The 20330-nt window shown below is 43.4% G+C and overlaps 1 protein-coding gene across 3 annotated transcripts; it reads left to right on the plus strand.

Moving 5' to 3' along the window:
- The first annotated feature begins 16 nt into the window (after positions 1-16).
- Positions 17-20200, plus strand: LOC134226814 (F-box and leucine-rich repeat protein 13-like). 3 transcript variants are annotated; one of them, XM_062707824.1, is made up of 5 exons: positions 16260-16510; positions 16583-17791; positions 19377-19580; positions 19646-19852; positions 19918-20200. In XM_062707824.1, the coding sequence occupies exons 1-5, from the start codon at positions 16454-16456 to the stop codon at positions 20008-20010; spliced, it is 1770 nt and encodes a 589-aa protein (XP_062563808.1). In that variant the 5' UTR covers positions 16260-16453; the 3' UTR covers positions 20011-20200. The 3 variants fall into 3 exon arrangements, with proteins under 3 accessions (XP_062563807.1, XP_062563808.1, XP_062563809.1); XM_062707825.1 differs by lacking the exons at positions 16260-16510; positions 16583-17791 and adding exons at positions 17843-18055; positions 18113-19309; XM_062707823.1 differs by lacking the exons at positions 16260-16510; positions 16583-17791 and adding an exon at positions 17-1745.
- Positions 20201-20330: the final 130 nt, after the last annotated feature.

Genomic DNA, 20330 nt, shown 5'->3' on the forward strand with positions numbered 1-20330 from the left:
ATAAATTAACGTTAACTGAAAGTGGCATAGCTCTATTCAGTTTACTCGCCGCTCTGATCAGGATGGCAACTAAGAACAATCATCTGATTAAACTACGAGAGATGAAAGAACTTATGGACTTAATAAATCCACCACCAGTGTACATTGAGAAAAGGCCAGAGTTTCGAAAAAAGAAACCTGAAGACGAAGAACCGAGATCGTCCCGTGCGATGCTATGGAGAACCAAGAAAATCATAGACTACACCAATCCGCTTGAGGACATTGTTATGCGAAAACCTCAACCAAAACCAGAGCCCTCAAAGGCTGCTAAGCCACCACGGAGTTCTAAGAGCAAGAAAACGAAAAAAGTTGAAGATCGCCCTGTGGAGGAATCACCGGTTGAGAGAAGAGTCAGTATCATCGAATGCATGCCAACAATCACATGGAATTTTGACCAGGGGAAACCGAAAGATAAAGTCGAAATTCCAAAATGGATGGAACCTTTCGATACGACTGGTCTATTTGAGGCACGTTACGACATTCTACCAATGGAATTGATCATAATTATTTTTAAACAAATTACCAACCGTGATCGGCTTGCAGCCGGTGAAACTTGCCGGCGCTGGAACGAGGCTTCCCATTACTACGAACCGTTCCTTAATCAGACCTATTACCACTTCGACCGAGTTGAGTTTGGTGATCATGTCGCTCCGTTCAAATACTTCAGCAAGGGCTTCCGTTATTACCCGCGTTTGGTGTTCACACAAGTTGAATTTAACAAGCATAGTGATTTCTGGGAATTACATGGGCTTTGGATAACTGAGTTAACGCTTCGATGCTGCATAATTCGGAAAAAGAAGTTCTTATCGATCATGCGGAATCTACTCAATCTACGCCGTCTCGAGCTGATGCAGTGCGATGAATTGTTCAAAAACTGGACCATCGAATACAATACTTCAGAGCCAATGTTTCCATTTTTCCTATTTTGTCTCAAACACCTTTCTCTTTCCGGCTGTGACTACTTCAACGAGTTTCACTTCGAGCGTTTCATCACCATGGCTCCGAATTTACAGTCGATTGACGTTTCAAACTGTTTCATAAACCTATATCTTTCGAAAAGGATCACTATGCTTGATCGCGTGATGAAACTAATCAGCCGGAATCGACATCACATGAAATGCCTCAATCTCACCGACACTCCTTGTGTGGATGATTTCACGTGGCACTGCTTATGCGATATCGAAGAGCTCCGCCTCACCCACTTCACTATGGCCTATAGTGAACGGGTTCCGCTCAAGGATCCCGGCATCATACGGTTCTTTACCATCCAGAGCGGACTCACACACCTGGACCTAACGTCCTCCATCGGACTGAACGACGACTGCATGCAGATCATCATCACAACATGTTTGCTGCTGCATACCCTAAAGATCCGTCGCTGTTGGCTACTCAGCGATGACGGTGTTGTCGATATGCACACGCTCCAGCATTTGCGGGTTCTCGACATCTCCAGCTGCGAGAGAATAAGCGACTTCGGCATCAACACCTTCATCGTTGGCAAGCGCCATCGAGAAATGCACGAACTGTATCTTTCGCTTCTCAACAACCTCTCGGAATCGACCCTTTACTACATCATGGTGACCTTCCGAAATGTGCAGATCTTAGATCTGGACAGCACGTCCAACTGTGTCTCGGACGAAACAATCCAATATATAATATGCTATCTGTGGAATCTACAGCATCTCAACGTTATCGCATGTACAAAGGTAAGAAGAAATGTGTTCCAATCGATTTCGTAACCATGTTTTCATGATTTATTTTTGGTGTTGGTTTCATTTTTATCCAATCGAAATTAAAACGTTTGATGCAACCACGATGCACCAGCTCATTCAATGCCAAATCATTGCCATAGAAGGGAATGGTCGGGATTATCTTTATTGGTGTGCATTGTTTGCTGAAAAGGTATTTGCAGTGATCCCACATAACATCATCCGGTCAACCACTTAATGGTTTTCTAGGCACAGACAAACAGATAAAACATTCCAAAAGTAGGATATCTACCGTTCTAAAATATTGTGCATTGTATAGCAAATAATAAAATGGAGGTTAATCAGCGGAAAAATGTTCCATATAGTTTACCAATAGTTGGTTTTATGCTTCAAGAATTGCATTCATTGATTGTCATTAAGTTTGTTCTGTGATACACTTTTACTAACAAAACAACCAATCGATTGCATCAATCGTACTTTCATATACCTACGTGTGATATGACGCCTTTCAAGTATATCGTAAGCGTGCTCGTTTTCTTGGCAACCATCACCGACGGTCGACGGTGATTACTCGCGATGGCGTTTCCTAGTTGTCTCGACTAGGGGAGGAAAATAGATATTTTCGAGGTGTGGGCATTGATTTTACAATAAGATCAAAATGAACTAACCAATTTACCTCATAAGTCGTGCATAGTGCTGCATAGTTTTGCAATCAATTTTAATCAATTCAAAATTTATTTGAGGTAAAACCCAATTTGCTGCGAGTTGTGCCAATTATTGTAGTAAACAAAACATTTAGTCAACTTGTTTGTGTCATAGCTGGAGATAAGAATGCAATATTTAGTAATTGTCACAATAAAGTTATAAATGTACCTTATAATGTGCGAAAGCTTGAAATTATGATTAGATTTGGTTTTCCTAGACTTTGACAGATCTTGATCTTGGTCATCGGATCCCAAAGATATGATCCTGACATCGTTTGAATCTATAAAATGTAAAATAAAAAAAACCGATAAAAAGAATAAATTGCCTATGCGAAAAGTGAAAAAAAATTTCACCGTTAGGTGGATAGCACAATATTCACATTTGATTATACTTATTTCAAGAATCTACGTCGAACGCAATTTTCGCGCGTAAGTAGTATAAGTGCAAAAAAGATATTTTTATTATTCACGTTTTACAATTAGTATTTTGCCCAAAACTTCTGATCTCATAGTCCGACCTGTCCTATGTTTAACAGGAAACAATAGGATAGGATTTTGAATACAAGATGTTGCAAGCATGTCGGTTTGGAGTAAAAGTGGACGAAATTTTTTACGCGTTTTTAACGTTAGGATATATATTTTGGCTACAACTTCTGGTTCCATAGTCCAATGTAGCCAATTTTCATTAGAAAACAATGGAGTAGGATTCCCCGTCGAATGCAACCTGTTGCGAGTCAAGGAGTCGATCAAAACTGTTGTCCACAGTTCTGTTGTTCACAGAGGGGAGGAGGGGATCAAAGATTTCGTGACAGTGCATACACTCGGTATGCAGACCAGCATAACGGATGGGAAATGTTGACATCATAATTGAATGACCCCAAATCGGTTGAGGATAAGTGCGAGAATAAGTCCCTAATAGGCTTTGGTTGTTTTCCTCGGACCCGGAGATGTTCAGTTAATGCAGATCTGGGGCCACGATTCTCCTCACACGCCCACACGACATGATCAATGTCCTGATAATCCTCGCCGCAACAGAGAGATTGCTTTCCGAGAGCCCCACTCTGAAAAGATGTGCGTTGAAAGTGTAGTGATTGGACATTAGACGACACATGGTTCGATTGAAGTCTCGTCCTATATTCAATTTTTTGAACGCTTCGACACCTGTGGGCGAATTGAATCCAGCCATCTACCCAGCTCAATATTTGTCCATTTCTGCTGCCAGCTGATCAAGGTTTCCTGACGAACTAATGAGAAAAATTCATCGAAGGTGATTTGCCGATCGTAAATATCACCTTCCATAGCACCCACCTTAGCCAAAAAGTCCGCTTTTTCATTTCCCGGGATCGAGCAATGAGAAGGGACCCAAGCCATGGTGATTATGAATTACAGTTTCGATAGAGCACTCAAAGCTTTCGTTATCCCCTTTAGGAGATACGCTGGTGCTTCACCAGTTTCATTGACCGAACAGCCTCCAATGAACTTAGACTGTCGGTGAAGATGAAAAAGTGGTCAGGAGGTAGGGATGCGATTTGTTCGAGTGAATAGTGTATAGCTGCTAGCTCAGCAGTATACACGGAACTCAAAGAGCCTCTTGTGAGTTTAAAGTAGGCGCTATGAAAAACGTTGAAAACACCGAAACCAGTGGAGTCATCCATTTTTGACCCGTCAGTGAAAAAGCTTCTCTCCTCGCTAGCGTGCTCGTATTTGCTTGCAAATAATGGAGATATGGCCTCCGCTCGAAGAAAGTCTGGTATTCCATGAACCTCCTGCTTCATGGACAGATCAAAAGTAACAGAGGAACTGTAAGAGTCTAAGAAGTTAGCACGATTGGTGTCAACCGAAGATGGGCTTACCTCCAGCCATATGGTATATGACCCAGTGGTAAATACTCATGAATCGAAATTGAGGGTTTTGTTCGAGCAGCTTCTCGAAGTTGTCAATGACCAATGGATTGAGAACCTCACAGCGGATGAGGAACCGGAGCGATAATTCCGCGAAACGATCTGTCAGAGGCAGTACTCCCGCAAGTACTTCCAGACTTCCCGCAAGTACTTCCAGACTCATCGTATGAGTCGAGTTCATACAACCCAACGCGATACGGAGACAGCGGTACTGAATCCGTTGAAGCTTCAGCATGTGTGTTTTAGCCGCGGACTGGAAGCAGAAACTACCGTATTCGAGAACCGACAGAATGGTTGTTCGGTACAACGTGATAATATCTTCGGGATGCGCTCCCTACCAAGTTCCCGTTATCGTTCGCATGAAGTTGATTCTTTTCTGGCATTTTTGTGTCAGATACACAATGTGCTTCCCAAAGGTACATTTAGAGTCGAACCAGACCCCGAGGTATTTAGAAGACATGCTATGAGTGATTGCCTTACCCATCAGTAGGAGCGGAAACTTTGCCGGCTTATGTTTTTGAAAAGACAACCATCTCAGTTTTCTCCGGAGAGAATCGATACCCAACTTTAAAGCCCAAGTAGACAAATTGTCCAGAGTATCTTGCAACGGTCCTTGCAGATCAGCAGGTTGGCCCCGAAACGAATACAACACAATCATCTGCAAGCTGTCTTAACGAGCAATTTGGCATGAGACATTCATCAATGTCGCTGACGTAAAAATGGTAAAGAAGAGGACTTAAACATGGGCCCTGAGGGAGACCCATGTAGCTAATTTGTGAAGTTGCCGAGTCAGCATGAGAAAAACTCATACGCTTCTCTGACAACAAATTCTACAAATAGTTGTTCAAAATTGGTGAAAGTCCACACTCATGGAGTTTGTCGGATAAGACATCGACGCAAACTGAATCAAAAGCCCCCTTAATGTCCAAAAACAATGAGCCCATTTGCTCTGTTTTAGCGAAGGTAAGCTGAATTTCTGAAAAAGCAACGCAAGATAGTCGTTCGTTCCCTTACCCCTGAGGAAACCAAATTGTGTATCTGACAACAAACCATTCGATTCAATCCATTCGTCTAGCCGGAAGAGAATCATCTTCGCTTCAGCTTCCGAAGACAGGACTACATCGCGATGGGGCGATACGAATTACAATCCGACACGGGTTTTCCAGGCTTTTGGATGGCTATCACCCTCACTTGCCTCCAATCATCCAGAACAATGTTGCACTCCAGTAACTGGTTGAACAAGCTCAATAGGCGCCTTTTCGCGACGTCTGGGAGGTTTTTGAGCAAATTGAACCTGATTCTATCCATCCCTGGAGCAGAATTGTTACATGAAACGAGAGCAAGCGAGAATTCAATCATCGAAAAGGGCCGATCCATATTATCCCTGTCAGCAAAAGCATCACGTGACACTGGCTTCACCGGGACCGAATGCGGACAAACTTTCTTTTCAAAATCGAGTCCCCACCGCGACGAGCTTTCACGATCTTCGTTTACGGACGACGCGTTGCACATTCTTCTCCTGACGGTCCACAGAGTTTTCATGGAGGTCTCGCGCGATAAACCTTCAACAAAAGTGCGCCAATATTCACGTTTCTTCACTTTGACCAGCTTCTTGAACTGGATCTCGAGCGCGATGTACCGTTTGTGAAGAACGATCGATCCGTGTTTCCGAAATTCTTTAAACACGTTGGATTTCTCACGATGGAGCTGTGTACACGCTGTGTCCCACCACGGATTATGTGGTTTCCTACGAAACGAAGCTCCTGGCACCGGCTGGCGTTGTGCATGGAAAGCGCTGTCAATAACCAACTGAGATAGAAACTGGTACTCTTCCCGAGGTGGAAGTGCTTCTATCGATTGTGTGCCATCAATGATGGCCTCCCAATATTTCTTCCAATCGACGTGCTTCGTGAGCTCATATGAGAGGTCGATAGAAATAGATTGATTACCATTGGTAATTAAAACTTCGATCGGCAAATGATCACTACCATGGGGTTGTTGGACCACCTTCCTACGATGTCCAACGATAATGAGCTCGAACAAATGGAAAGATCTAGACGGCTATCTCTTGCTGGAGGAGCCACTCGTGTAACTTCTCCTGTATTCAAAATTGACATATTGAAGTCGTCGCAGAGGTCGTATATCATTGATGAACGGTTGTCGTCGTACAGTTCCCCCAGAGTCAAAATCTCCCAAGAGCAACCGTGGCTCGAGCATAACCGAGCAGATGTGCGAGAGATATCTACGAGATATCGCGGTGTTTGGAGGAAGATATATCGAGGCGATACTGAGGTCTTTTCCTCGAATAGTCACCTGACATGTGACAGCTTCGGTGCCTGACATCGGAGCAAAATCGACCCTATAGAGGGAGTGCTGTTTTTGATCCCTAAAAGCACCCCTCCATATGGATTTGCCCGATCGCGGCGAATGATGTTAAAATCGGTAAAATGAAAGTTTACATCTGATGTTAGCCATGTTTCATATTAAGCAAAAGCATCGCATTGTAATTTGTTAACTAGAAGTTTAAAAATATCTAATTTTGGATGAATACTTCGACAGTTCCACTGTAGAATCGGAATCACATGCGCCTTATTGACGAAATTAGTCATCGAAGAATACGAATGACTCGAGAAGGGGCATATTTGAAGCCAGCTGCTTCAGGAGAGGAGTCAGAATAGGAAGAACAGCTTTGACCATGTTCTTCACGTGGTCGAAAGCATCAAAAAATATGAGGATGAACTCCACGATGCCAGAAAGTGTAAACATTGGAGCGCTTCGGAGGTTGTTGTGCTCGCTCTCTATGCTCTCTTTCTGGCTGAGAAATCGCATAAAAATGGGGCATCTGGGATTTTGAGGAGGGCTGTTTCCTAGAGCTTTTCGAGGGACGCTGGCTTTGTTTCTCTTACTCTGTTTCTCGTTGAGCCAGCTTTGAAAACCAAAGGCCCCATTTGTTCCAACTTCAGGTCAGAGCTACCTTTGATCGTCCAAAGGAAAGAGACGAGTAGATGGTGTCAGATACAACTGGTGAAACTTGGCCTTCCTCAGCATTTCCAGGCGTAGCTACGTCGAGAACGCTGCTGAAGAGAACGCTTCTGGTGGATTCGGTGGAGGGCCTTCGTTGCAATAGACACATTTCGGTGGCGTCTTGCACGCGCCATCCACATGCTTCTGTCCGCACGGTGCACAACGAGCAATTAACACAATTCAACATCTTCGGTACATACAGCCGAACAGGTAGACGAAGTTTGCCAATCACTACGTAGTCAGGCAGTGCGGACCCGGAGAAGGTAGACGCAGAAAAGAATCAGACGGTGAATAAATCCGCTTTCCTCTCCCTCCTGCGACACCGGAATACATTTTGCTTACCCGCAATCCAGTATCCGCAACAGGAGGCAAAGAAGCGTTCTTGAAACGACCAGAAACCTTGTTTTCAAATCGTCGCATGTCATACTTCCTTCCGTTACCACCCCCGTGATTTAACAAACTACTGACAGTAAACAGCCCTTATATTCGAGAGTGAAAAGCTCACAGCTTGCAATCTCGTTGGCCTGTTTGCGATCACTGACCGTGACGCGAAGCTTACTGGACCCAACCAGGTCAATGGTCATGACAGACGAGAATCGCATTTGCAGATCGTTGTTGATCTGACTTATCTTGAACCGCTTGCCCTTGGGTCGGAAGAAAACAACATACGGCCCACTAGAGTCGGGAGGGCAGGCCCTAAGAGGCCGAAGGGTCCGTGGGGAAACATTGGTGTTGCTAGTGTCCATATTATTTAGAGCATCGGAAGCCAGCAAGATAGAGAGAGAGAGACCACTCTAGCACTTGAGATACGATAAAAAAAAACCTGATAGGTGAAGTTGTTTCGGTTTCGGTTTCGGTGAATCCGTCAATCTCGGAAGTGCATCTTAAGCTTCTTCTTCCATAGCACTAATAGGCCTGATTTTCAACTTCAATTAACTTTGCATTAAGTATGTGTCTTGTGTGGCAAATACAATAGATATAGGTACTACGCTCAGGCTGTCGAGAATGTTCCCCACACGAAAACAGCCTAGATTGGATCGATCTCGCCATCTCCAGGATTCACACTTGTTTGCATAGGCTGGAGACTGGAGGGGTTCACCTTGAGGCTGGAGGGCAGTTCAAATTTCAAAATGTTCCGAAATTCCAACTCCCATATGTCTATTAGCATCATTTTGATAATATAGGAGTCTGGCCAAAATTTCAGGCCAATTCGGTGGCCATTTTAGGGGTGGCGCAGAAGTCAATTTATGTTTATATGGAAATTTGTATGGGAAAAATTTAAAATTTAATTTCAAGTCTCCCTACAATTTGTCAAATTATGATGAATTCAAAAGAAACATCCCCAACCTCCTTTTTTGGAATCTATAAAAGGGACCTCCAGAATAACACATTAGTTATGAGTGGATTGAACAGTTCTATTAACAAGTGTGAATATGAGATAAATGGCTAAAATGATGTAATTAGCCTCAACATTAGCAGTAAAATATAAATCAAAATTAAATAGGTTATTCACTGGTTGAGCTCAATAGACTCCAAAAATGGAGTTGGGATGTTTATTTGAATTCATCACGATTCAAAAAGAGTTGTAGGGGATTTGAATAAATTTTTAAGTTTTTTCCATACAAATTTCCATATAAACATAAATTGACCTTTCTAACCACCCCTAAATGGCCACCGAATTGCCTGAAATTTTGCCAGGACTCCCTATATTATCAAAATGATGCCTAATATGACATATAGAGTTGGAATTTTCGAACATTTTTGAAATTTGAACTGCCCTACGGAGACCTCAAGCCAGTATAGACGTCAAATCAATGCAACTAACAGGGCTTTGAGCTGGTGCAGTTCGTTTTTTGCCCTAACTTTGCAGCACATGCTGATTTCTCTCTAAGCTTGGGGCGTTTGACGGCAGCTTCTCGCTTGCGTCCATTGATGCCAGTAAAGGGGCTCTGAATCTTTCTCGCTGGTGCAGTGGATGCGCTTTGCGAATCTTTCTTCTGCTCTTCTTTGCTGATTCCTAGGTAGTAAACGCAAAGTCCGACGCAACAAATGGTTTCATTTTTCCTAGGAATCAACTCCCCGTGAAACGGGAAATGAAATATTAACTTCCCGGGATTTCACGGGATCCCGGAAAATAAAACTATTATAGGAAATTCAAAATTGTAGCTTAAATTTTGTCGTAAAGTATGACTTGAAAAAATAAATACATTCGACCTAAAGGGATTGATTCTTGCAAACAATGTCATTGAATTGTTGAAAAGTCTGAGAATGTTTTCTGTTCAGTTCGAAAAGCCCGATGCTTATCTTTACTTTGCAAACTGTTCGCTTCATGCCATGGGTATCAGTTGGCAGAAAAACATCTCTCGTTCAAGAGTAAAATAATCTGTGTCCCGATGAGCTTCGCTATGTGCTATATTTCCATAATATTCACATTCATCCTTAATATGGTGGAAAAGACGGTTTTGAGAGGAATCGTTCTATTATTGCCGAAGTATTTCTAGCATCAACCATTCTAAAAAACAATACAAACAATCTTCTGGTCAAGTTTGATTTCCATTTTAAATTTAAGGTATTAAAAGCAATATTTGAAAATATTTTCACGAATAAGCTGTCCCAGAATACTAAAATCAGACGATGGCTTAATGGTGGTACCGTACTATCAAGATTAAATGATTATTTCAATCAAACTTTGTTTATAATTCCGCACTTTTGAGGGCGGAGCAGGGGCTGATACAAACGGGCGCAGAACAGACAAAACTCGATTTTCCGGAGGAAAAAAGCGCCAACAGAGAAGATCGAGACGCGTGAAAGAGACGGAGGAACTTTGTACCGCGCTAATAACGCACGAAAGTTCTGCCAGAAGTTGAACTTCGTTCACGTAAGGGCCACGTGCCACAGCCCGATATGCTGTAAGGACGCAAACGGGAACCTTCTTACGAACGAGCGGTGAGGTGATCCAAAGAGTGGCGGCAGCACTACGAAGAAGCACCTGAATGGCGATATGGCGAGACAACGAGGTGGCAGTATGGTAATGAACGACTACGAGCACGCGCGCAGGACATGCGACTTCGGCTCCGAATCTCAAGAAATCAGGGGAGGAGATCGGCCCGGCTGAAAACAACAAAGCCCCTGGCGTTGACCAACTACCAGGAGAGCTTTTTTAAACACGGTGGTGAAGCACTGGCTGAAAGCGCTGCACTTGGTGATTACCAAGGTTTGGGAGGATGAGTTTCTGCCGCAGGGAGTGGATGGAAGGTGTCACGTGTGTCCCATCTACAAAAGGGCGATAAGCTGGATTGCTTAGCAACTTCTGCGCAATCCACATTTGCTGAACGCCGCCTACAAAGTACTCTCCCCAAATTTTATGCCGTCGACTAACACCAATTGCAAGAGAGTTCGTGGGGCACTACCAGGCAGGGTTTTATGGGTGAACGCTCTACCACAGACTGGGTGTTCTGCTAACCATACGTCGGAAGTAGTGCAGAAATGCCGCGAATACAACGTGCCCACTAGAGCTGATTCAAAATTTGACTTTTTCGCTCCCTATGCTTAAACGATGACATTTGCTGTTTATTAATCTTCCTAGAATTTTTATTTGAAGTTTGGGATGTAATCAGACTGAGCACGCTGTTTGAAGTTTGTATGGAAATTACCCCATAGAAATCGCCACTTGGTGAAAAAACTGTTCCGTGTTTGCGACCAATTAAACTATTCAAATGTCTTCCAACACACAGACTTCATCGAATACTTCTAAGCTAAGAGTGCCAGTTGTTGTTGCGAAGCGATCCTGACTTTATAAGCAAAGTTATAAAGAAACAAAAATGCTCATTATTGATGATTGATGTTATTCTTTTACGTAACTGTTAAATTGAATTTACCACGATTCAGCAGTATTTCCGAAATAACATATCTTACCAAGCATAGAATCGTTTCACAACAAGAGACGATCAGTTTCATTGCAAAATTTTTCTGTGTTGGCAACGTAGTCATATATTTTTATAGCTCAATGAAGCATTTCCGTTACGGAACGTTTTTCCACAAAAAGTTACTGTTTTTATAACGTATTTTTAATACTGAAACTTGAAACTGCGCATTACTCAGTCTAGCTACATGGAAATTAGCTAAAAATTTAGGAGCATTAATAAAACAGCAAATGTCATCGTTTAAGCATAGAGGGGGCAGAAAAAAGTCAAGAATTTGAATCACTCCTAGTGCCCACACATCATCTATTTACCTTGCATCGACTTCAAAGCCGCATATGATACAATCGATCGGGACTGTGCAACTATGGCAGATAATGCACGAAAAACGGATTTCCGGATAAACTGATACGGTTGATCAAGGGCGACGATGGATCGGGTGATGTGCGTAGTTCGAGTTTCAGGGGCATTCTCGAGTCCTTCGAAACCCGTAGAGGGTTACGGCAACGCGTGATGGTCTTTCGTGTCTGCTATTCAACGCATCGCTTTGGAGAGTAATACGAAGGGCGGTGATTGACACAGTGGCAATACAGTTTTCACGAAGTCCGTCCAGTTATCTGGTTTCGCCGAAGCGACATTGATATCATGGCACGTAACTTTGAGAGGATGGAGGAAGCCTACCATCAGACTGAGAAAAGCGAAGCTAAACGGATTGGACTAGTCATCAACACGTCGAAGACGAAGTACATGATAGGAAGAGACTCCAAGAGAGGTCAATGTGAGCCACCCACCACGAGTTTCTATCGAGGTGGTGACGAAATCGAGGTGGTTAAGAAGGAATTCGTGTACTTGGGCTCACTGGTGACCGCTGATAACGATACCAGCGAGAGAAATTCCGGAGACGCATAGTGGCTTTCGGAAATCGTAACGTACTTTGGACTCCGCAAGACGCTCCGATCGAATAGAGTTCGCCGCTGTCGTACCAAACTGACTATCTGGCACAAAACGCTTATAAGACCGGTAGTTCTCTACGGACACAGAGAACCTGGACGATAAAGCTCGTGGAGGACCAACGCGCACTGGGAGTTTTCGAAGGAAAAGTGTTGCGTACCATCTATGGCGGGTTGTGCAGATGGCGGACGCAGTACGTAGGAGGAGAGCGAATGAACCACAGAGTTGCATCAGCTGTTGGGAGAACCATCCATCGTTCACACCGCGAAAAATCAGGAAGACTGCGGTGGGCCGGGCATCGTAGGCCAGAATGTTCGGACAGTTAATCCGGTGAAAATGTTTCTCGACAACGATCCGATTTGGGAACAAGAGGCAAGGTGCACAGCGGGCAAGGTGGATCCGATCAGGTGGAGGACGACTTGCGGACCCTCACGCAGACTGCGTAAGGTTGCGCGAATGATGCAGCCATGAAACCGAGCTGAATGGGAGAAGTTCTTTTATGTGCAGCAAGGCAGCTGCCACTCCGGCCTTTGAAATTCATTCGATGATAATCGTGTTGAAATAATTGTTTATAATTCCGAAGAGCATCAAAAACACATAAAATTACGGCTAGTTTTTGTAGTTAGACAGTTGTAATGACCTCACATTAAGGACAAGCCTCCCAGAATCCAAAACTAAAAGCACTTGCATTTTCAAGAAAACCAGCACAAGCTGACCCAGCAGAGCGCGTGTTGTGACCTGCTCGTGAAAAATCCATACCTTCTTCTTTTTATTGACATTACACCCCCTAAATGGATATTGCCTCCTCGCACGATGATACTTTTTTGCACAAGGAAAATAAAAACACGGGTTTATTTATTTTAGGAAAAGAACGATTCTATCGAATATTGCGATAATATAACATGGAATTGGGATTTTCCATACAAAAACATACGGTGATCACTAATGGTCTGGTCATCAAACAAAAGTGGACTAAGTTAGACAAATGAGATATGTAACCAATGGTGTGTAGATTCGATCCAACACTCATCAGGCCGCATAAACATCAGCAGCGTAGGATAGTTCCGCTACTCAACACCAGGTGTACGCAGGACATGGGAAGGCCATGGTGGTGTGGTGTAATGGGGACATCAATAGGGCGAAAATGTGATGAGGGGAAAATGTAACGGCCAAGCCTTTTCGCGCGAACGACCACCATCGCTAAATGGCAATTAGCTTGCAACTTTTGCTAGAGAAAGACGTGAGTCGATTAGCTATCCGGAAAACTTAAACCAAGTTAAACTCGAAGATCTGTGAAAAAAGTGAATTGGGAAACATAGGAGGAAATATTCAGATATGGTTTAAACCTGACCATCGATCGTCCCTCATCACTAACCGCCACAAATTACCCAAACGCCCTCTCCAATAGGATCCCTTTTTGGCTGAACATTAGTGCACCCACATCAGCCTACGTGAACTCGGCCGTGAAGTGTTCTTGGAACCATAAGGCAAACAGCATATCGGTGGACCGCTAGCGTCTGAAGCTCGACCCTACACGCTCTGGGCCAGATTTGCCATTCTGGTACGTCCGTGGTACAACTGTCCAGACACCGCCATTTTGTGGATATTACCAACGCTGCAGGCATTCCGTGACTGGGTTCGAGGAGACAATTTTATTTATTTATTACCAGACTAAGCCGGAGACAGAGCCGGAGTGGCCTGTGCAGTACATAAAAGTCTTCTCCATTCAGCTCAGTCCATGGCTGCACGTCGCCAACCACGCAGTCTGCGGAAAGGATCCGCAAATCGTCCTCCACCTGATCGATCCACCTTACCCGCTGTGCACCTCGCCTTCTTGTTCCCACCAGCCCACCGCAGTCTTCCGTCTGTCCGACATTCTGGCTACGTGCCCGGCCCACCGTAGTCGTCCAAATTTCGCGGTGTGAACGATGGATTGATATCCCAACAGCTGCTGCAACTCATGGTTTATTCGTCTCCTCCACATACCGTCCGCCATCTGCACCCCACCATAGATGGTACGCAGCACTATCCTTTCGAAAACTCCAAGTGCGCGTTGGTCCTCCACGAGCATCGTCCAGGTCTCGTGTCCGTAGAGGACTACCGGTCTAATGAGCGTTTTGTAGATTGTCAGTTTGGTACGGCGGCGAACTCTATTCGATCGGAGCGTCTCCGAATTTCTCTGCTAGTATCATTTTCGGCGGTCACCAGTGAGCCCAAGTACACAAATTCTTCTACCACCTCGATTTCGTCACCACCGATGCAAACTCGCGGTGGGTGGCTCACATTGTCTTCTCTTGAACCTCTTCCTATCATGTACTTCGTCTTCGACGTGTTGATGACTAGTCCGATCCGCTTGGCTTCCCTCTTCAGTCTGATGTAGGCTTCCTCCATCTTCTCAAATTTACGTGCCATAATATCCCGAGCAACACAAGTTAGACAAAGATAGTTGCAGCAACTTTATTGTGACCAAATCTGGTCACTTATGAGTTGCAGTAACCTATGTGATACATGTGTGTTGCTAGGGATCTATGTCGTCGGCGAAGCCAATTAGCTGGACTCAATAAGTTGTACCACTCGTGTTAATCTCTGCTCTGTATTACCAAAGCAATGTTGAATAGCAGACACGAAAGACCATCACCTTGCCGTAACCCTCTGCGGGTTTCGAAGGGACTCGAGAATGCCCCTGAAACTCGAACTACGCACATCACCAGATCCATCGTCGCTTTGATCAACCGTGTCAGTTTATCCAGAAATCCGTGTTCGTGCATTAGCTGCCATAGCTGGTCCCGATCGACTGTATCATATGCGGCTTTGAAGTCGATGAATAAATGATGTATGGTTGTATTCGCGGCATTTCTGCAGCCGCGGAGACAAGCCAGCATCAAAACCTTGAGAAGAATTCGGTTTTAATGTTTAATTGGAAGTTTCCTGTATTTTCTTGGCCACGATAATCAAGCGCTTATGCCGACCCAGAGGCAATTGAATAAGTGTGGTCTCATTAGTGCTGGGAGCTGGGACTGACTGAAAATATGGTTTTAGAATACGATTGATTGTTTTGTTAACTGCAGAAGGATGCTCCGAAAAATACCATTTTTACATGATAAAAAGCTTATAAGATGCTTTAAAATGAAGCCAGCAAACAGCCAAGATCTTTTGTGGTAGACATTTTTTTCCGAAAACGTCAAAATCTGTCTGGAAAATCGTCGAATCAAGCCATTATTGGGCGTATGGGTAAGGAAGGCCCTTCAAAAAATCCCAATACCCAATTTTACTCGTGATTTACACATGAGAAAATATCAAAATATCCTAAAAGCCCGTCGTATAGTATAATGAATATATTTGCTGAAGGAATGAGGAAAACCTATCCAGCCGTTTTCATTTTTGTATACAAGATGAAGATTTAAAATAATCCCATCTCAGAGATCGCATTATTTATCAAAGTAAATCCAGATAATGTATTCTAACTAACACAATACCATTACCCCAAGACAATCGTGGAGGTACAGAGGTGTTCTCGGTCTCTAGTAGTAACCAGAATCGAACTAACAATTTTTCCTTTCCTGTGAGACCGTAAGGACATACTCGGCGCCTTTATTGACTGAGAATATGTGAGCTTCCGAATCGTGCACACTGGAGTCGCTTTTTACGCGGCTCGTTTGTAACCCACCTGTTTTACGTGAATTAATTAATGTATGTGGTTTTTACGGATTTTGGGAATTAGGTGATTTTTAATGCGGACACCTTAAACGATTCACAACAGTATCTGTTCCCACGTCAGGGGCACGTAATCATCGCTTGAATACCAACAAGGGACTCTGAGCAAAACTGTACGGCATGAGTCAGAAGCTCGAACCGTGGGACCGCAAAGCTCTCATCTTCAGAGGGAGCACGCTCATACTTGCCGATATACTGAAAGGCCGCCGACTCATCATCGTGGCACATCAAACGGTTGATGAGAGCCTGTCATAATAGTATACGTCGTATGAACATAAGCAACAATGTTTTACATGCCGAGGAAAAGAAGAGTATGTAGATGTACACTGATATATTTAGCTGCATACTACCAAGAAGTACGTTCGTATGCCGAACGACATAAAACATGCGTTCAATTAATCCAATTCCAAACAAAAACCACCGCAGTACAATCCCGTCAACTGGCCCGTCCTGATGTTCAATGCAATTAGTGCGCTGAAATCAATCGGGAAATGAAACTGATTGAACCAGAGCCAATCGAATCGGACTTTGGCAATCTCCCAATCGAAGTGAGTCCTAACTATGGTCACCACACTTCACCATCCATTACATAGAACTAATTGCACTTCTTTCGAACGCAGCTGTTGGTGACGATTTTCAAGTACCTTTCTCCGGGAGATCGCGGTGCCGCCAGTTACACCTGCTCGAAATGGTACGAAGCGTCCAAGTATCTTGGCTTCGCCCGACAGATGGTGCTCCACCTGGTCGGGATCGAGTTTGACGACGGGAAGCCACCGATCGCCGATTTACTGCAGAGCCCGCACGTGTATCCGGTTCTGAAGTTGACACGCGTCAGGCTACAGCAGTCGGTTTACAGTCAGTTCTGGAAGGACTTCGGCCCGGCGATCAGCGAGATCACCTTCGAGAAGTGTATGATCTGGCGCGAACGCATCATCAAGGTGCTGAAGCATATGAAGAACCTGAAAACGGCTCGCTTTGTGGAGTGCGATCTGCTGAGGGACGATCTGTTCAAGGAATGGAAGTTTATGGAAAATGGACTGCTGGGGAACCAATTCGATAGTGTTGAAACGTTGAGCCTGGCGAAGAATAACTTCACGGAGCTGCAGTTCGGAGCGATAGTGGAGATGATGCCCAACTTGACGGTGTTGGATTTGTCCAACTGTTTCAGCTACGTGGACTCGGTCAGCAAGATGGCTATGTTGAAATGCATATCACGCTTCGTATGCGAAAGACAGTGCACCTTGAAGGGTTTGATCATGAAAGGAATTTTGCTGGATGACATTTTTCTGCGAGAATTGAACAAAGCAAAGGAACTACGATTGGAGAGTTTCAGTATGCGGTATTCGGAAAAGATGCCTCTGAGGGACCCGGCGATCATCAGATTTCTTCGACATCAACCAGAGATGAAGATGTTGGACTTCACACAATCGAACGGAATAACAGATTACTGTTTAGAGCAGATTGTGCACCACATGAAGAAGCTGAAAGGCCTCAACCTTAGCAATTGTTGGAATGTCGGTGACTATGGAGTGGCGCAGATCTTTCGGTTGCAAAAGCTGGAGAAACTTGATCTATCCCAGTGTCGAATTACGAAGAAATGGATTATTGACGGTGGCGCGTATTGCAATAGAAAACTGCTGAAGGAACTTCATCTCGAGCAGATTGCTACTCTGGATGATGATTGCGTCGTGAAGATTGTTGCCAATTTCAATTATCTGACGGTTTTAAACATCGGTGGATCTTCATCTTGCATGACTGATTGGTCTGCGCAGTACATCTTTTACAATCTCAACAATCTTGAAATTGCCAACTTTGAGAGAAGCACAAAGGTATTGTTTATATTTACTACGTAGCTAACTATTTGCTCGTCGCAACAAATTCTACCACCCTAAAGCGACGACAGTGAAAATAATTTCACTGCCAGAGGCGATTTCAATTTAAGCCGCCTTGATCGTGATTGCATCAACTATTTGTTAATTGATCGGCTAGTGAATCGAACCATATTCAGTATTATTCAATCCTTTTTAGATAATTAGTATTACAAAATGACATTCAAGTGTGTTGAACCTGATTTCACGATGCTTCCAACAGAAGTATGTTAATCGGAGTAAACTTCATCATAAATATTCTAAAAATGTTACACTTTACAGCTATTGGTGAAGATCTTCAAGTATCTACCAGTTGCTGATCGCACGGATGCCAGCTTAACGTGTTGGCGATGGTATGAAGTTTCCAAATATCTGGGGTTTGTCCAGAAGAAGTGCTTGCATTTGATTGGTATAGAGTTTGATGACTTCACATCGCCTGTAGCAGATCTACTCCGCAGCTGTTTCTATTTTCCAGTTCTCAAGTTAACTCGTGTGAAGCTGAACGCCTACAGCAAATTCTGGGCCAAATTTGGTCCATTCGTCCAAGAGATCACCTTTGAAAAGTGCATGATTTGGCGGGAACGGATAATTTCGGTGTTGAAGTATATGCCAAACTTGCGGATAGCGCGATTCGTCGAGTGCGACCTGCTGCGAGACGATCTTTTCTTGAACTGGAAGTTCTTTGAAAATGGGGTGGTGAAGATCTATTTCCCGAGCATAGAACATCTCAGCCTTGCAAATAATACCTTCAGCAAGCTTCAGTTCAACGTCATGGTGGACATGATGCCAAACTTGACTAAAGTAGATTTGTCCAACTGTTGCCGAAACATCGACGCAATACGAAAGACTCAGCTACTGAATTGTATTTTGACTTTCATCCAGCATCGACAAAATGAGCTGAAAAGCCTTAATCTGAGTGGTGTTCCTGTAGATGACATATTTCTACGAGGTGTGGTCAGGGCACAAGGGCTCATGCTGCAAGAGCTCACCTTCACATATCTCGAAAAGATTCCACAGAAGTTGCCTGCTATTATCGATCTTTTTCAAATGCAGACTGAGATTCGCATTATCGATCTTTCGGAGTCTACGGGGATCACTGATTACTGCATAGATCAAATAGTGCGTAATATGCCAGACCTAAGGGTAGTAAAGTTAGCTGGCTGTTGCGGTGTATCTGATTATGGAGTTACAAAACTATTCAAATTACATCATCTGGAAGTGTTAGATCTTTCCAAATGTCGAATATCGAGAAGGGGGATTCTTGATGGAGCAACTTCCAAAATTCCTCTTAAAGAACTTTATTTAGAGCTGTTGAGTCCTCTAGATGATGAATGTATTGTGAAAATCTGTACAAGTTTTACCAATCTTAAAATACTTAACATAGGTGGATCGGCATCTTGTATGACTTATTATGCACTGCAACATATTTTCTATAATCTGAATCATCTTGAACAACTTAATCTTGAGAGAAGTACAAAGGTTAACAACTTGCGCATGTGATCATTTTGTCATACTCAAGTAACCAATTATCCATTTTCCATTATAGCTTACAGATGCTGGGTTTACCGGAATTGATCTGCCGCACAAGACATTTGCCATCTGGGATATTGAAGAAACGTTTTCAATCGAGAGACTGAAGAAGCTAAAAGTACTAAAAGTTTCCGGATGTTATAAACTGACGGACTTCTCCCTGAGATATGCGTTTCGCTTTATGGAACTGAAGGAGCTCAGTCTATCCAGGTGCCATCAGGTTAGGCGGTTTATCAAACTGAAAGCGAATTTTTGTTATTTTATTTATGCGTTTTATTTCCTCAGCTCTCCAAGCAAGGCATCGAGAAACTTGTGGAAAATTGTCCCGCCCTGGAGTATCTGGATCTTAGTGAGTGTCCCAATATCAACGATCAGTGCGTCGAGCTGATCGCACAACACCTGAAACGGCTCAGCACTTTAAAACTCGCAAATTGTCCTCTGATTAGCGAAGTCGGATTGAGTTATCTTTCTCAGTACTGCAAAAATCTGAAGGTTTGTATCACATGGAAATTCTCATAAAGTCCGGATATTCATTACAACTTTTTCTTTATTACCAGTACCTATACGTGAGAGGATGCTTTAAACTACCGCCGGATATCTCAGAACGCCTGGCTAACATCACAACACTTAGACAAGTGTACAAATCATAGACGTGATTAGACGTGATAGACGCGAATTAAATAAAAATTATTATTGAGCTAAACCGAGCATAAAAATAAAAAATGTTATTTGTAAAATTTCAATATTTCCAGCTTCCTATTCAATAGTGTTACGTATTTAAATTTATCATCAATTTTAAACTTTATTGAGTAACAACTAAATAAATTGTAAAAAAGAACATCACAAACTATTTCCAGTTTTTGAATTTGTCCGAAATTCACTCCATGTCAAACTCCCAGGTCAAAACGAAACATCGCGATTTTCTAAGCACCGCCACCTATCGGTTATTTATATTCATGCCCCTGAAAGT

The sequence above is a fragment of the Armigeres subalbatus genome, chromosome 3 (genome assembly GCF_024139115.2).
Source record: "Armigeres subalbatus isolate Guangzhou_Male chromosome 3, GZ_Asu_2, whole genome shotgun sequence".
NCBI lineage: Eukaryota > Metazoa > Arthropoda > Insecta > Diptera > Culicidae > Armigeres > Armigeres subalbatus.